Source organism: Nerophis ophidion, linkage group LG10, assembly GCF_033978795.1.
Source record: "Nerophis ophidion isolate RoL-2023_Sa linkage group LG10, RoL_Noph_v1.0, whole genome shotgun sequence".
NCBI lineage: Eukaryota > Metazoa > Chordata > Actinopteri > Syngnathiformes > Syngnathidae > Nerophis > Nerophis ophidion.
Window position 1 is genome coordinate 41548655 of NC_084620.1, and position 18462 is coordinate 41567116.

General features: G+C 42.4%; 1 protein-coding gene across 4 annotated transcripts in view; it reads left to right on the forward strand.

The window, feature by feature from the left end:
* Window positions 1–18462, forward strand: part of col4a6 (collagen, type IV, alpha 6) — a 178256-nt gene that overhangs the window by 131624 nt on the left and 28170 nt on the right. For 2 of the 4 annotated variants that reach the window (XM_061913805.1, XM_061913808.1), the window contains 14 exons: window positions 1834–1887; window positions 1959–2021; window positions 2110–2154; window positions 2233–2286; window positions 5163–5232; window positions 5304–5414; window positions 5489–5638; window positions 5871–5924; window positions 8653–8742; window positions 8828–8985; window positions 9068–9250; window positions 9321–9504; window positions 12518–12562; window positions 15051–15122. In XM_061913805.1, coding sequence (XP_061769789.1) covers window positions 1834–1887; window positions 1959–2021; window positions 2110–2154; window positions 2233–2286; window positions 5163–5232; window positions 5304–5414; window positions 5489–5638; window positions 5871–5924; window positions 8653–8742; window positions 8828–8985; window positions 9068–9250; window positions 9321–9504; window positions 12518–12562; window positions 15051–15122 — 1333 coding nt within the window. The remainder of the gene's footprint in view (window positions 1–1833; window positions 1888–1958; window positions 2022–2109; window positions 2155–2232; window positions 2287–5162; window positions 5233–5303; window positions 5415–5488; window positions 5639–5870; window positions 5925–8652; window positions 8743–8827; window positions 8986–9067; window positions 9251–9320; window positions 9505–12517; window positions 12563–15050; window positions 15123–18462) is intronic. The other 2 variants (XM_061913806.1, XM_061913807.1) reach the window with 2 other exon arrangements.

An 18462-nucleotide genomic window follows, 5' to 3' on the forward strand; every position in this document is an offset into this window, starting at 1 on the left:
CAACAACTGGTAGCACCACAGCAACCATCACCACGACTGCCCGCTCGCAGTACAAACACCCGTGGTCGCTGGAGCCAAGACAAAAAAATAAAAAATTAAATTAAATTAAATTGAAAAAAAATCAGACCTCGTAAACCATAACAACGCACACCCCCAGCTACCACCGAGGCCGCCAACACACCGAACCCAACTCATCCACAGCCTGGCCAATCGAGCCACCGGACATTCACCTCGGACGACCAACCACCCCAACGCACCGCCGACCACGCCCAGCGTCACAGCCCCATACAGCCGCAGACAGCGCCGGAGAATGCCGCCGAGAGGCGAGCAGCATGCACCCGCCCCGGAACGGCGAGGAAACGACCCGCAATCCAGTGCGCAGTAGACCCACCACCAATCCGACACATATATATATATATATATATATATACATACATACACATACACACACATATATATATATATATATATATATATATATATATATATATATATATATATATATATATATATATATATATATACATATATATATATATATATATATATATATATATATATATATATATATATATATATATATATATATATATATATATATATATATATATATATATATATGTACAGGGTTTCTCACACATTCATTTATTTGTTGCGGCCCGCCACGAAAGACTTATGGCCGCAACAAATAAAAAATAATTTTTATTTTTTTTTAAATGTTTTTTTATTGTTTTTTTTGGCTTTTGTCTCGCTCGACCACTCATAAAAGCAATGGGACTTTGTCTGTGAATGGAGCTTGTAGTTAAATATTATATAAATATTTAAATATCATATAAATATGTATATAAATATGTACATAAAGTGTTGTAATTATATTCCAACACCGCGTTCTTCTTGGTCATCGCCACCGCCGCTAGCTCCCCCCCCAAACTCCCCACCAAAAATAAAAACTAAAATCTGTCTGGAGCCGCAAAAATTAAAAGCTTTCTATAAGTATTACAATGAAGTCAACACATGATATAAGTGTCTATATTAGCTATATTAGCCTACTATCAAAATGACCATGTGTCACAGGCTGACACAAATCTTCATTGACAGAAATGTTGAAATTTAATATTTATTCTACACATTTTTACAACACTGAAAAACAATATTAAAAGTTCTTAGGGGGTGTGATAACACTAAATGACAGTCTTAGAATGGCAAAAGGTATAGATGTGTGTGTCCAAGTTAAAGGAAACGGCAGGCTGTCGTGTTCTAATGGATTTATAACAATTTATGTAAGCTGGGTTACCTTTGCTATGGTCTGGAGCAACATGGCACACAAACAACCATCAGAAATGCAGCCAATATTACATACAGGTAATATGTCATGAGACATGCAGATATAAATTAAATACACACAGGATATAGGAAATTAATTGATGCAATTCGTACATAAAGCTACCCCAAATAGCATGTTAGCATTAATTAGCTTGCAGTCATGCAGTGACCAAATATGGCTTATTAGCACTCCACACAAGTCAATTATATCAACAAAGTTCACCTTTGTGCATTCACACACAGCATAAAGTGTTTGGTGGACAAAATGAGACAAAGAATAAGTGGCACAAAACACGTCTTTCAGTCCCATAGATCAACAAAATCACATTTTGTCAAAGCATCTTCCTGCTGGAAAATGTTGAGTAAATTGAGTTGTGGGACAGCTCCTTCTGCTGGATTTATAGCTGAATGCGAATAAAAAATGGGCAGAATATGTACCTACTCGAAAATGCCCCTTTTGTGCTTTATGTATGTTTAATAGTTTATTCCTTCTTTGCATCTGCCTTATAGGGGGAACCTGGAAGAAAAGGGGACAGAGGCATTCCAGGATATCGTGGTCTTCCTGTAAGTTGTCAGCTTTTGCAGATGTTTCTACAAGCTATATAAAATGGTTGAAAAAAATGTGTCTATTTCAGGCCGCTTTTGTTTATCCCGGGGAGTTCGGAGAAAAAGGCATTCCCGGATACCCAGGAATAAGAGTAATACCGAAAGGAGACATATATGCAAAATGTTGGACAATAAGTCTGTCTTTTAAGTCACCCCATTTGTGTTGTTTGTGGCTTTCAGGGTGTTCAAGGTTTTAATGGACCACCAGGTGTACCTGGACAACCGGTAGGCTTTAAATGAACACATCCATTTGAGTATTTCACCATTTTGGCAAAGCTAATACAAACACCTGTGGTGGCCCAGGGATACAGAGGGGATCCAGGAATACCTGGGCAGCCAGGATACATTGGACCCAAGGTAAATAGAGTCTTACCTGATTTTGTATCTTCCAATGTGACTTACCAACCCTTTTCCAATCAAAAGATGTGAACTACTAAGATCGAAATAATACGTGCTAAATAGCGTGTACAAGCTATACAAGTGTGTATACAATTAGTGAGCGTGTTTCCTGTGTTCTACTAAGACTGTGTCGACAATTGAGAACAAGTGCAAAAGTGGTGCAGACCACCCTATTTAAATGAAATGTTTCTGCATCTGGCTTGTGCAGCCCTTCGAGACAATCGTGGTTTAGAGTTATATAAGTAAACTTTGATTAATTGATTGATATTTGCTTGTATACCAGCTGGTCACCATGAAGACACTTATTTCCCTCCACATGTATCGCATCACGTGCGCCCAACTGGGGCATTTCATACAGTTGTTGACATGCAGCAACTATAATATGTACCACCTTTTGCGGATTATTTTTGAGCGCGATCTAGACAACGTAACCTACTTTTACTTTTACACTGAAGTTGCACTCTTTGGATCAATAAAATGCATATTGCAATAAGTTTTATATACCTGTATGTTATGGTTACAGAGGGGTGATGACGGAAAAGACACCAGGGGTCAGTAATGCTCAATATTTTTTTATTGTATACAGTCAATATATATATACATATATAATAGTAATAATAAACAATACTAACTAATAAACTAAACTAAGGAAATTGAGTGTGTTACATCACCCAGGAGTGTGTATATGTGAGGCTATGTGTAAGGTTAAATGAAGTGTGTGTTACCAAGTGTTGTCAAGAGCGAAGGAACAAGGCAGTCCGAGAGGCAGGCAGATGATCCAGGGCAGGAGAGAAGAGACTAGGTCCGTGTCCAGGCGAGGGTCGGGGATCGAGAAAGGCAGTCCAAAACACCGGGGAAACAACGGGAGATCTCGTAGGGGAAGACACGGGAAGGCACTGCGGGAGAGCAACACGGACGTCAGAAATACGGAGGGAAAAAACGCAGAGAGAGCATAAGGCTTACGGTAAATGAAGAAGTCCCCGCATGGATCCATGGGTCCACTGGTCCTTTATCCAGCTCGGCCTCATCAGTCCCAGGTTTGCAGATTGCCGATTGTCGGTAGGATTGTCACTGCGTGGGTGTGCTGCACTCAGCGTGAGCGGGGGCATGTCCGGGCGAGCAGCCAGAGGAGGAACCGTGACACTCAGTTTCAGGAGGGAAGCGTGTTCGAATCCGCGCCTTGACAATATATGATATATTATGATAACACATCTCCTATATGAGAAAATGAACACTTAAAAAAAAGCCAACAGACATCAACATAAATCATTTGAATTTGTTTAAAATTTTAAGTCATTCAACAGAAATACAATTATAAAATTATATTGCTGAATAGGTATGTATTATTTTAAATTATTGACGGTACAAATATGTTGACACAAACACGTAGGACGGGAAATTCTCTGTCCATAATCTGTCTTTTCAGCGAGATCGCTTCCTTTCTCACAGCCATTTGTGAATGACTGTGTCAGTATATGCGCACATTTTAGACTGTGAATGCAAAACAGCAGCCGCAGAGCAGTTTTGGCCTTGATCGATGAAATTGTCAGCGCTAAATTATTATACTTGCATCTCCTCTTCCCAGTACTGTGGGCGTTCCAATAATCATCATATACTGTAAATGCAGACACGCTCACTGAATGGATTTTGCTCTCTATTTTGCTCATTTAGGAGACGCACTTTTTTCTGCATGAGCTTAGTAGATCAGCATTGCGTGCGCTACAAAGTTTGCATGTGTATTAATACATGCAAACCTTCAAATGGGCACTGCAACTTTTTTGGAACTTTGCCAATCATTCACAATCCATTTTTAAGACAGGAACACCTATGTTTTTATCTTTCTTTATGCATTTTAAGTTGTTAAATCCGGCAAGTACGAGGTGGCAAACAATGCAAATAATGGAAGTCATCCATTGCGCCCATAAAGCCCTCTAACAACACATCCAAAAACTGCCAAAAAAACTCAATTTACATGTCGTGACCTTAATATTAACTAAGTATTAGCAATGTTGTTATTATAAGTGCTAACACTGAGGACCTACTTTTAGTGACCACAGAGCATGAACTAGCTTTTGCAGCTACAGTGTTGACATATTGAGGTGGTGAGCTGCCCCATCGCCTCTAAGTTGGTAAAAATTAATTATATAAATAATGCTTCTCACTTGTATTGTAGAAGGATGTGGCTACAAACCAAGAAACTTTGACATTCAACTTATACCCCCCCAAAAAAATGTTTTCTTCATCTAAACGGGAAGATATGAACTATCCCATCAGTCGACATCCCAGTGAGAGCAGACAACTTGTAGATCATCTCCCTTATATGTCGGCTTAAAAATATAAGGTTCTGGATACTAATTTGTCCCAAAATAGTCTTTGATGGCTCTCATGAAGTCTGTCATCAGAGTAGTGCTGTTGTTGTTGAAGGGAAATGCAAAGTTTTGATGCGTCTGTGAAATAATGTGCTGCCATATGCTTAAAATGACTAAAACACGTAAATATTACGTTCTATTATGCATTCGCCTGTTATTACAGACATATATACTTGCAGCATGTATATAAAACATTGATGGATGTTTTTTTATCAGCGGAATAGAGCAACTCCCATTGGCTATACTGTTAGCGTACTTTTGCTAATGTTTATTTACGAGTTAGAATGCAAAAAAAAAAAAAAAAGACAGATATATGTTTGCTGGTCTTACATAAGGATTGTGAATGATAGCAAAAGTCCCCAAAAAGTACAGTTCTCCTTTAAGTAGATCAGGCACTCAGTCCTCATCACATTGGGTTGTCATTTCAATTAAAACTGTCCTGGTTGAATGGTATCTGTTTATTAGGGAGACAAAGGAGAGTCTGGAATCCCAGGACCTCCTGCGTATGTCAGCGGTCCTAGCACTTATGTTCAAGGTAAAGCTGTTTGAAATCCAAACTAAAATGGAAGCTCTCCAGGTTTTAGTCTTCTTATTTTCCATCTTCAGGTCCACAAGGTGAACCAGGTTTTAATGGGCTTCCAGGGGCCCCCGGTGACCAAGGAACTCCAGGGTTCCCAGGACCACCCGGGCCACCAGGAATTGGAGGTTTTGGTTCAGGTTAGTGCATGTGCAGACCCTCATACAAGTATGGACAGCAGAGTTCTGATCAACCAATCTTTTCTCGTCTGTAGGTCGCCCATCCAGCCAGGGCTTCCCAGGGCCCCCAGGCCCAAAGGGGGAGAAAGGTAGCCCTGGTGTAGCTGCATATGGTTCTGAAGGAATCTCAGGCTCCCCCGGAATTCCAGGGCCCCCCGGCTTTCCTGGACCTCCGGGCCCCTCCGGTATGTTGACCAGTTAATTGAAGTTCTCTTCTCACTTCCATCAAAGGTGGAGATGATCACATTTAGCGGGTTTTTGTTTTTTTTCATCTTCATGATTGCATTAACCTCATGCTAAGGCTGCTGTGTTATCATCAGGCAGGCACACAGCATCCTTTTTTATAAGTAAAGCAAGTTATAAGTAAAACAGGTACAAGACTCAAATCCCGGCTGACTGACTTTACTGTCCTCCAAGGCCGGCCCAGTGAGCCCTGCGTCATCTATCCTGAGGGTCCCGACAGGCCCGACGGTCAGTCACATACAGGTAGCCCCCAGGTAGCAGCCATATTGCGATGATCATCATAGCAATATTTTGCAGGCCTGGGGGAAATTTAAACAAATCAGCGCAGCCGACTCAACTTTCAGCAGGCGGTAGCTTAACTCTTTTAACGCTGTGCAAGGTGCAGTGGTAAGTTTGGCTTCAGGCTTAGATGGAAGGGCCTCTCGACCCCGAGCTGCTTTTTTTCATCTTTGGCCCCAGGGTGTCGCTGCTGAACATAATTCATTGATTTTACATGCAACATAGATACAGGTAGAAGGAGTTTTGAAATCACACTGCATGAATCCTTTTGTACAATCTAGGAGTGGGCATTCATGAAAATGTTCTCATTGATCTGATACCAAGAAAATGCCGATACTCATACTGATATCAACACTTTTGACTTGAGATTTTTTAAGATTAGGGCTGGGATTGGATTTGATTTGATTCTAGAGTGTAACGATTTGATTCAGAATTGATTCTCCATTTTAAACGATTCTCGATTCAAATCATGCCTTTTTAATAACATTGGATTACAGTTCTATGATTAATTACAGTCCTCCATGAATTAGATAACAGCTCTGATCAATTTTTTATTACTTACTGTAAAATAGAACTGTTTTTATTGAATTAAGTGCTTCCCAAACATTTAATAAAGTCAAATACAAATAAGGCAACAAACTTCTCTCTTATAAAGTCAATCTGTACAGCAGATATGAGCATCTACATCAACAACATAATTTGCCTGAGTGGCTGTACAGGACAGATAAAACGAACAAAAACAAGAATTAAATCAATGTTTGATATTTTGAATCGATTAAAAATTGTTACAAATAAGATTTGCGATTAACATTCATCCTCAAACGTTACTCTCTCAGATCTCCTTGGATGGACAACATTCACACTCACATTCACACACTAGGGACTATTTAGTGTTGCCAGTCAACCTATAGGTCGTGAGTTTAGACACCGGCCGAGTTATACAAAAGACAATAAAAATGGGACCCATTACCTCCCTGCTTGGCACTCAGCATCAAGTGTTGGAATTGGGAGTTAAATCACCAAAAATGATTACCGGGCGCAGCCCCCGCTATTGCTCACTGCTCCCCTCACTTCCCAGGGGGTGATCAAGAGTGATGGGTGAAATGCAGGGAACAATTTCACCACACCAATTTCGCCACACACATCATGGGTACTTTAACTTTTTCAACTTTAATCATTAAATTATTCTGTTAATTGTGATTCTAATCCGAATAAAACACAGGACAAATAAACGCTATGTATTTGTGATAACTTAATACATAAACATAACTATGTAAGACAATGCGACAGGGGCGGCATGGCGTAGTGGGTAGAGCGGCCATGCCAGAAACCTGAGGGTTGCAGGTTCGCTCCCCGCCTATTGACATCCAAGTCCCTGCCGTTGTGTCCTTGGGCAGGACACTTCATCCTTGCCCCCGGTGCCGCTCACACTGGTGAATGAATGATGAATGAATGATAGGTGGTGGTCGGAGGAGCCGTAGGCGCAAACTGGCAGCCACGCTTCCGTCAGTCTACCCCAGGGCAGCTGTGGCTACTGATGTAGCTTACCACCACCAGGTGTGAATGAATGATGGGTTCCCACTTCTCTGTGAGCGCTTTGAGTATCTAATAATAGAAAAGCGCAATATAAATCTAATCCATTATTATTACTATTATTATAATTAATATCAGCCAAATAAAATAAATCCCTTTTATTCATCGGCATAATTACGTGACAAAAGCCCGGAAAACAATTGGATTTCATTCAAAGCCTTTGGTCAAAGCCCTCCCGTGTCTAATGACTTATTCCCTGAGTTTGTTAACAATGTTACAATATTGTGCTGTATAGGTAGCAGAACCTCTAGTTCTGTAAAAGCTTCTTCTCCCAGGCCATAAGACTCTTGAACGCATCATAATAATCCCCTCAAGTCCCCCCAAAAACGGATTAACTCCCTGAAATATAAAGACAATATAACATACATCCATAACCATGGATGCATATGCAAAAGTGCAAAATATTTATCTGTACAGTAATCTATTTATTTATACCTGCACCTTATTGCTCTTTTATCCTGCACTACAACGAGCTAATGCGACACAATTTTGTTCTTATCTGTAGTGTAAAGTTCAAATTTGAATGGCAATAAAAGGAAGTCTGAGATAATGATACTACACTTGGTATGATTACTTGGTTAAATCTCATACCAGCATGACAATGAGCCCACTTGGTATCGATGCTATCAATATTTGGATCAATCTGCCCACCTCCTAATGCAAAACAATGCAGCATGGACACCGGACACTTAACTCCCACACAGGACACATACACTTTTGAGTTGAGCTTTGTAGGCATCGCAGTGTAAAATCAGTGAATTTTGATTCATGCTATTGTGAAGCTGTGTTGTTTAAGATTGTATAATATGTCAGCATTCTTACATAATCAAGCATCTGTCACCTTGCAGTTCAAGCCTATCAAAGCTGTCATGACCAACGAAACCCAACTAACACAGATTTCACACTGTAACTTGGAGCTGCACTGTGCTGCTTAGTCAGCATTTGGATTGGGAAAAATCAACCATTGCAAATATTCATCTTCACCCGTCAGTGCATTAGTGCTCATCAGCAAACAGTGGGAAATCTGAAAGCCACACCATTTGTGTCTCTAACCAGTTGCTCCACCTTATGGCTGTCTTTGCAGTAACCCCGGATGGCCCTGGCCCTCCGGGTTCTCCAGGGCCGCAAGGCCGTCGGGGACAACCTGGTAACATAGGATATAAGGGTTATCGAGGTACAAATCCACATCCTAGCAAAATCCAACAAGTTTTTCTGTCATCACAGTCTCTCACTTCCTGTCTTTGCCCTCTCTCCGTAAGGCGATCCTGGTGACTGCAACTGTCTTGGAGGTGGCTCCTCAGGGCTGCCCGGGCCTCCTGGACCGCCGGGTGCGAATGGCAGCCCAGGCTTTCCTGCATCAAAGGGTGAGCCCGGTGATGGCGGTTCACCTGGCTTCCCCGGCCTTCAGGGATCCCCTGTGCGTAAAGTCGGACCTATTGCCGAAAAGAATGGTTATGTCTCATCCTGACCATATTGTGGTAACCCCCCCACATCCCTAGGGTCGGCCCGGTGAACAGGGCTTCTTTGGCCGTAAGGGAGAAAAGGGAGCATCTTCCTACATAAACTTCGGCGGGGGTGTGAAGGGAGAGCTCGGAGAAACAGGACCCAGAGGACCTAATGGAGAAACCGGAAAACCAGGCAGAGATGGCTCGCCCGGCTTCCCCGGAGCCCCCGGCCCACCTGTGAGTGCTTTTACCACAAAAACAATCTTCTCTGACTGACTGCAATGATGAAACAAAATGCCCTCTGCAGGGGGACGGTGGCTACGGCTCGCGTGGAGAAAAAGGCTTCCCAGGGTATCCGGGTGCTAAGGGTCGGCCTGGAGGGCCTGGCGAGCCTGGCCTTGGCTATGCTGGTACACCTGGTTTCCGAGGAGAGCCTGGAGACCCTGGTTTTCCTGGGCTGCCGGGGCAACCAGGTTTGCCTGGACAAAGAGGTAAGGCGTGTGTGTGTGTATGATATTTAACGATACCTTCGTCCTCGTATAGCAGTTACCATAGAAACCGGACACAGCGTGCGCCCACCCCACCAACCCCTCTCAACAGGACCTTGGAAGGCGCCTGTTCTAGTTTTCTTTCCCAAAGCAGCTTCCCACTTTGCCACTGCAGCATACTGTTAACTACATGATTAATGGTTTTCCATTAATGAGCTTCTACACTTGCTCTATGATCTCGCTAGTTGATAAGCCGCTTCATTAGTGCACTGATTATTGCATAATGATGGAGGTTTGAACACCAAATTGCCACTGTGATTCTTTGGCCTCAGCTGAGCTGGATGAGGATTCAATTGCAGTCAAACAATCAACAATGCAGCCAATGTTAGTCCATTAGTAAACTTTTTTTTTTTTATATCAAATTCTGCAGTTGAAGCTGTTATTTTTTTTACAAAACCCAAAACCAGTGAAGTTGGCACCTTGTGTAACTGAGAAACTTGTTTTTTTTTTTGCAAATAATCATGAACTTACAATTTAATGGCAGCAACACATTGCAAAAAAGTTGGCACAGGGGCATTTTTAACACTGTGTTACATGGCCTTTCCTTTTAATAACACTCAGTAAACATTTGGGAACTGAGGAGACCAATTTTTGAAGCTTTTCAGGTGGAATTCTTTCCCATTCTTGCTTGATGTACAGCTTAAGTTGTTCAACAGTACGGGGTCTCTGTTGTGGTATTTTAGGCTTCATATTGCACCACACAAGTTCAATGGGAGACAGGTCTGCACTACAGGCAGGCCAGTCTAGTACCCGCACTCTTGTACTATGAAGCCACGCTGTTGTAATACGTGGCTTGGCATTGTCTTGCTGAAATACGCAGCGGCGTCCATGATAACGTTGCTTAAATGGCAACACATGTTGCTCAAAAACCTGTATGGACCTTTCAGCATTCATGGTGCCTTCACAGAGGTGTAAGTTACCCATGCTTTGGGCACTAATACACTCCCATGGCTTTTGAACTTTGCTCCTATAACTATTCAGGTGATTATTTTTCTCTTTGTTCCAGAGGACACGACATCCACAGTTTCCAAAAACAATTTGAAATGTGGACTCGTCAGACCACAGAATTCTTTTACACTTTGCATCAGTCCATCTTAGATTAGCTCGGGCCAAGTGATGCCAACAATGTTGCTGGATGTTGTTGATAAATGGCTTTGGCTTTGCATAGAAGAGTTTTAACTTTCACTTACAGATGTAGCGACAAACTGTAGTTACCGACAGTGGTTTTCTAAAGTGGTCCTGAGCCCATGTGGTGATATCCTTTACACACTGATGTCTCTTTTTGATGCAGTACCGCCTGAGGGATCGAAGGTCCGTAATATCATCGCTTACATGCAGTGATTTCTCCAGATTCTCTGAAGCTTTTGGTGATATTACGGACCGTAGATGGTGAAATTCCTAAATTCCTTGCAATAGCTGGTTAAGAAATGTTGTTCTTAAACTGTTCGACGATTTGCTCACACGCATTGTGAAGCTGTGTTGTTTAAGATTGTATAATATGTCAGCATTCTTACATAATCAAGCATCTGTCACCTTGCAGTTCAAGCCTATCAAAGCTGTCATGACCAACGAAACCCAACTAACACAGATTTCACACTGTAACTTGGAGCTGCACTGTGCTGCTTAGTCAGCATTTGGATTGGGAAAAATCAACCATTGCAAATATTCATCTTCACCCGTCAGTGCATTAGTGCTCATCAGCAAACAGTGGGAAATCTGAAAGCCACACCATTTGTGTCTCTAACCAGTTGCTCCACCTTATGGCTGTCTTTGCAGTAACCCCGGATGGCCCTGGCCCTCCGGGTTCTCCAGGGCCGCAAGGCCGTCGGGGACAACCTGGTAACATAGGATATAAGGGTTATATAAGGGTGACCCTCACCCCATCTTTGTTTGTGAATGACTGAGCATCAGTGGCCTAGTGGTTAGACTGTCCGCCCTGAGATCGGGAAGTTGGGAGTTCCCAATACTATAAAAAAATGGGACCCATTGCCTCCCTGCTTGGCACTCAGCATCAAGGGTTGGAATTGGGGGTTGAATCACCATAAATGATTCCCGGCCGCGGCACCGCTGCTGCCCACTGCTCCCCTCACTTCCCAGGGGGTGATCAAGGGGATGGGTCAAATGCAGAGGACACATTTCACCATACCTAATGTGTGTGTGACAATCATTGGTACTTTAATTTCATGGAAGCTGCTTTTATACCCAATCATGGCCCCCACCTGTTCCCAATTATCCTTTTCACTTGTGGAATGTTCCGAATTAGTGTTTGATGAGCATTCCTCAACTTGCTCAGTTTTTTTGCCGCTTGTGCCAGCTTTTTTGAAACATTCAATCAAATTCCAAATGAGCTAATATTTGCAAAAAATAAAAATGTTTTCCAGTTCAAACATTTAGTATCTTGTCTCTGCCGTCTATTCAATTGAATATAGGTTGAAAAGGATTTGCAAATCATTGTGTTCTGTTTTAATGTACGATTTCCACTGGTTTAGGGTTTGTACTTCAACCCAACATTGGACACACTCCTCCTCTGAGGCTAAATGACACAAAGTTTGCCCATTTGCAAGCATGAATGTGTACTCTGATATCCCCATGCTAATGCTAAGCAACCAGTTTATTTTGCTATTTAATATGAAAGGTTATTGTCACAGACGGGAGCAACGAGGCACGCGTCACTTAAGTCAGTCGGCCTCTTTGCTCCTTGCAGTACACGCAATAACCTGTTTGGAGGCATTTTGATGTGTGTTCTTTGCCTTAACTGGATTAAGTTCTCCAGTGCAACTGATTTTGCTGATATTTTGTTTAATGAACATTTTTTAATTGCTTGATTTTTGGCGCATGCTCAATGAATGACCTTGACTGGCTTTGTATGCTGCCATCTTCTACCTCTCTTTCTTTATCTCCATCCCCATCCATCCGTCCATCCATCGCTCCTTGTGCACCATGTGCATCCATCCAGGTGAAATCAGCTGTGAAGAGGTTATTGACGACGGAGAGGGACCGGGTGGGTAACAAACTTCTTCCTCCGTCGGCCAAGCTTTGATGCAGAATCTCCCAAGTTTTAAAATCAGGCCGCCTGGCAACTAGTGGATTCCAGAAATGTGACCAACAGAGAGTAAAATACTAAAGAAAAACAATGTTTTTGAATTCTTCACAATATTTTGTCTTTAGAGATTAAGGAATGAGATGAAACTGGATCCAAGGTACATTTGTGGCGCAGTGGAGGAGTGGCCGTGCGCAACCCGAGGGTTCATGGTTCAATCCCCACCTAGTACCAACCTCGTCACGTCCGTTGTGTCCTGAGCAAGACACTACACCCTTGCTCCTGATGGGTGCTGGTTAGCGCCTTGCATGGCAGCTCCCTCCATCAGTGTGTGAATGGGTAAATGTGGAAGTAGTGTCAAAGCGCTTTGAGTACCTTGAAGGTAGAAAAGCGCTATACAAGTACAACCCATTTATCATTCTAAAGATTTTCTAGATTTGCCAGAATATTTTTTCTGAATTTTAATCATAATAAGTTTGAAGAAATATTTCACAAATATTTTTCATCGAAAAAACAGAAGATAAAATGAAGAATTAAATTAAAATGCATTTATTATTCTTTGCAATAAAAAAATAAATTTACTTGAACATTGATTTAAATTGTCAGGAAAGAAGAGGAAGGAATTTAAAAGGTAAAAAGGTATATGTGTTTAAAAATCCTAAAATCCTTTTTACGGTTGTATTTTTTCTCTAAAATTGTCTTTCTGAAAGTTATAGGAAGCAAAGTAAAAAAAATAAATTAATGTATTTAAACAAGTGAAGACCAAGTCTTTAAAATATTTTCTTGGATTTTCAAATTCTATTTGAGTTTTGTCCTTCTTAGAATTAAAAATGTTGAGCAAAGCGAGACCAGCTTGCTAGTAAATAAATAACATTTAAAAAATAGAAGCAGCTCACTGGTAAGTGCTGCTATTTGAGCTATTTTTAGAACAGGCCAGCGGGCTACTCATCTGGTCCTTACGGGCTACCTGGGGCCTGCGGGCACCGCGTTGGTGACCCCTGGTGTAGATGATCCTACAGATTATGGATTGAACTTTCACAGTGTCATGTTAGACCCGCTCGACATCCATTGCTTTCCTCCTCTCCAGGGTTCTCGTGGTCATCGTTGTCGCCGGCGTCCCACTGGGTGTGAGTTTTCCTTGCCCTTGTGTGGGCCTACCGAGGATGTTGTAGTGGTTTGCGTTGTGGTTTGTGCAGCCCTTTGAGACACTAGTGATTTAGGGCTATATAAGTAAACATTGATTGATTGTTTGATTGATTGATGTACAAAATAAACCACATGATGTTAGTGCATCAGTCAAGGAAAATGATCAAACTACATAAAAAACATATTGTATTTTGATAGAACTTTTTAATCTTGATAGATTGAAAATTCACACCAATGAGTTGACTGATGAACATTATCACCTAATTTACCGGTATTCAAAAAATATAAATATATATAAATATGAATACAATGTGCTTGTTTTATTTTAAACAAAGAAAACAATCTGAAGTTCTCTTTAGATTTAGGTTATTGTGCCGTGATTTTACCAGTCCGGCTCACTCGGAAGTAGGTTGTGGCCCCCGATCTAAAATGAGTTAGACACTCCTGATTGAAACCATACCAACTACATATATATATACAGCAAAAAAGTATTTAGTCAGCCCCCGATTGTGCAAGTTCTCCCATTTAAAATGATGACGCAGGTCTGTAATTTTTGTCATAGGTACACTTCAACTGTGAGAGACAGAATGTGAAAAAAAAATTCCAGAAATTCACATTGTAGGAATTTTAGATAATTTATTTGTAAATTATGGTGGAAAATAAGTATTTGGTCAACCATTCAAAGCTCTCACTGATGGAAGGAGGTTTTGGCTCAAAATCTCACGATACATGGCCCCATTCATTCTCTCCTTGACACGGATCAATCGTCCTGTCCCCTTAGCAGAAAAACAGCCCCAAAGCATGATGTTTTCACCCCTATGCTTCACAGTAGGTATGGTGTTCCTGGGATGCAACTCAGTATTCTTCTTTCTCCAAACACAACGAGTTGAGTTTATATCAAAATGGATACATGGATGATACAGCAGAGGATTGGGAAAATGTCATGTGGTCAGATGAAACCAATCAATCAATGTTTCTTTATATAGCCCTAAATCACAAATGTCTCAAAGGACTGTACAAACCACTATGACTACGACATCCTCGGAAGAACCCACATAAGGGCAAGGAAAACTCACACCCAGTGGGCAAGGAGAATGCTCATTTTGTATTTTATTACTATCACCATCTGATGATGGGCGAGTAGATACACAGTCAGTGTAAGGATGATGATGTTTTAAAAGCAGTGAATGGAGGTGACAAGCACTTCTGGGCATGACAAGGCATGTTTATAACATGATGATATCATTCCTATTAAAATAATGTGAATGCGTGATCCGATCTAACTGTCTATGACCACAAACAGGCCAAGCGTTGCCCTGCTCCATATCTGGTGAGCCCGGAGTTCCAGGCTTCCCTGGTGTTCCTGGACGGCCAGGTAAAATGATCTCGATTATTATTTTACTGTGGTCCAATTCTGTATTTGCTGCAAGAGAAAGCTGACACACACTTAAAGGCCTACTGAAATGGGATCTTCGTATTTAAACGGGGATAGCAGGTCCATTGTATGTGTCATACCAGATCATTTCGCGATATTGCCATATTTTTGCTGAAAGGATTTAGTAGAGAATATCGACGATAAAGTTTGCAACTTTTGGAAGCTAATAAAAAAGCCTTTCATTTACCGGAAGTAGCAGACGATGTGCGCGTGACATCACAGGTTGTAGACCTCCTCACATCCTCACATTGTTTACAATCATAGCCAGCAGCAGCTAGAGCTATTCGGACCGAGAAAGCGACAATTTCCCCATTAATTTGAGCGAGGATGAAAGATTTGTGGATGAGGAAATTTAGAGTGAAGGACTAGAAATTGCAGTGGGAGCGATTCAGATGTTATTAGACACATTTACTAGGATAATTCTGGAAAATCCCTTATCTGCCTATTGTGTTGTCAGTGTTCTAGTGAGATTAGATAGTACCTGAAAGTCAGAGGGGTGTGGCCACGGGTGTGTTTACGCCAGAGTCTCTGAGGGAAGTCACGGCAGCTGCAGCAGGACAAAAGCTCCGCTGATGTCTTCGGTAAGAGGCGACTTATTACCACAATTTTCTCACCGAAAACTGCCGGTTGACATGTAGTCCGGGTCCATGTTCGCTTGACCGCTCTGATCCATAGTAAAGCTTCATCTTTGGGAATTTTAAACAAGGAAACACCAGCTGTGTTTTTGTGGCTAAAGGCTAAAAGCTTCCCACCTCCATCTTTCTACTTTACTTCTCCATTATTAATTGAACAAATTGCAAAAGATTCAGCAACACAGATGTCCAGAACAGTGTGTAATTATGCGATTAAAGCAGACTGTGACAGACTTCCTGCCGTCCTGGTGTGGGTTGGTGGGACACTGGACACAAGACGCATCGTAGCAGGTTTGACTTTGATTTATTCTTTCAATAAACCTTCCGTTGTCAGGGTTATTTGGTGACGAATCCCAAGCTACAGAGAAGGAGGCAGGCTCGGAGTGAGAAAACATAATTTTAATATAAAATACTAGAACAAAAACCAAACAAAGGATACAAACAAAACGCACACACGTGGGTGGATGAAACTAGGCTATGAACAAACAAAAACTGGAAGCAGGGAACAAAAAGCAGTAAGCTACTCAAAGTGACCAAATCTAGCTTACCGCTGCACTGCAACGACACGTCAGGAACCACAATACAGAAGTGACATGCGATACAATGATCCAGCACTGACTGGAAGACAAAGTGGGTACAAATAGGAGCGGGCTGATTGACTACAGGTGTGGCCAGTTGCCAATCAGCCGCAGATGAGGTGACAACAGCACACAGGGAGACAAGCAGGAAGCTGAACCAAAATAAGAGCACTTGACAGGGACTAAAGACAGGAGATACTAAACACAGAGGAAACAAAGACAAATGCAGAGGAAAAAACTAAAACATAGACAAACTGTCAGGGGAAAGCCTGACATCCGTCTTCTGGCCCTTTGGTCGCGCCACTTTTCAGTGCGCGGGTACTGCCTGCTTACCGCCGCTGCACGCCTTTCGGCATCCACCGCTTGCGTCCGCTGCGGGGATTCATCTCGCTCTAGGTCTCGGTTGTCGTGCTCGTGGTCTGGTTGCCGTGGTTTCCTCCTCTGTCTTTTTTTTTTTCCGATCGTGCCCCCTTCGCCTCTCTTGTACGCTCCGCATGCGTCACACCTCTCCTCACCGCCGCATGCCCCGCCTCCTGGCCTCCATCATGGTCAAGACCGCTTCTCTCAGCCCGCCCGTCAGCTGCTGTCTCTCCACACATTTACCCCACCAGTTCGAGGCCGAGCGTACTCCCCCCCCACCTTTTCTTCCAGGAGCGGAAAAAAAACTGCTGCGGCCATCTGACTTCTTTACCTTTGTCTTTACTTTTTCCTTTGACTTCCCGACCTTCAATTTCTTTGTCTTTCTCCTTGTCCTCTTTGAGTCTTCCCTTGTCCTCTTCGTCCTCTTCATCATCATCATCATCCTCATGGTCTTCCTCACCATCCTCTTCGTCATCATCATCATCATCCCCTTCTTCTTTGTCGTTAGAATAAACTTTTTCTTTCTCAATTTCTTGAGTACCTTCTTGCTTAACTTTTTCTTTGTCCTCTTCGACTTCTCCGTCCTTTTCTTGCATTTCTCCAAGTACTTCTTCTTTCTTTTCTTGCATTTCTCCAAGTATTTCTTTTTTTCTCTCAATTTCTTGAGTTTCAACTTATTCTTTAACTTCTTCTTTATCTTTACCTTCTTTATCTTCGACTTCTTCTTCCTCTTCCACTTCTTCATCTTCATTTTCCTGAATTTCTTAAAGTATTTCTTCTTCCCTCTCAATTTCTTGAGGTTCTTTGACTTAGTCTTCATCTTTAATTTCTTCTTCATTTTCATCATCTTCTTCATCTTCTTCATCTTCCAGAATTTCTTCACTTATTTCTACTTCGTCATCATTTTCTTGGACTTCAACTTCTTTAACTTCTTCTTCATCATCATCAACTTCTTCTTCTTTAACTTCTTCTTCATCATCTTCAACTTCTTCCATGTACATTTCTTCTTCCGGGGGCACTCGTCCTCCTTCCTTTTGGCCGACAGCTCGCTCTGGTGGTCAGCCTGCTCCAACAGCGCTTCCAGTATTTGAGTCTCCCAGCGCTTCTCCTCGAGCAGCCTGGTGTAACTTGCCACGAGAGCCCAGATGACGTCGTCGTCCTCCGTTTCTGATGGTCCTCCTCTTGGTTGGGCGCCAGTTGTGACAGACTTCCTGCCGTCCTGGTGTGGGTTGGTGGGACACTGGACACAAGACGCATTGTAGCTGGTTTGACTTTGATTTATTCTTTCAATAAACCTTCCGTCTTCTGGCCCTTTGGTCGCGCCACTTTTCGGTGCGCGGGTACTGCCTGCTTGCCGTTGCTGCACGCCTTTCGGCGTCCGGCGCTTGCGTCCACTGCGGGGATTCATCTCCTCTGGGTCTCGGTTGTCGTGCTCGTGGTCTGGTTGCCGTGGTTTCCTCCTCTGTCTTTTTTTTTTTTTTCCAATCATGCCCCCTTCGCCTCTCTTGTACGCTCCCCGTGCGTTACACCTCTCCTCACCGCTGTTGGCCCGTCGGCTGCGTCTCTCCACACAGACTACTTATAGCTTGGATCGGGCTGCAAAATAATGTCCGCTACAACCCGAGACGTCAAACACACGCGTCATCATACGCGTCATCATACCGCGACGTTTTCAACACAACACTTCGCGGGAAATTTAAAATTGCAATT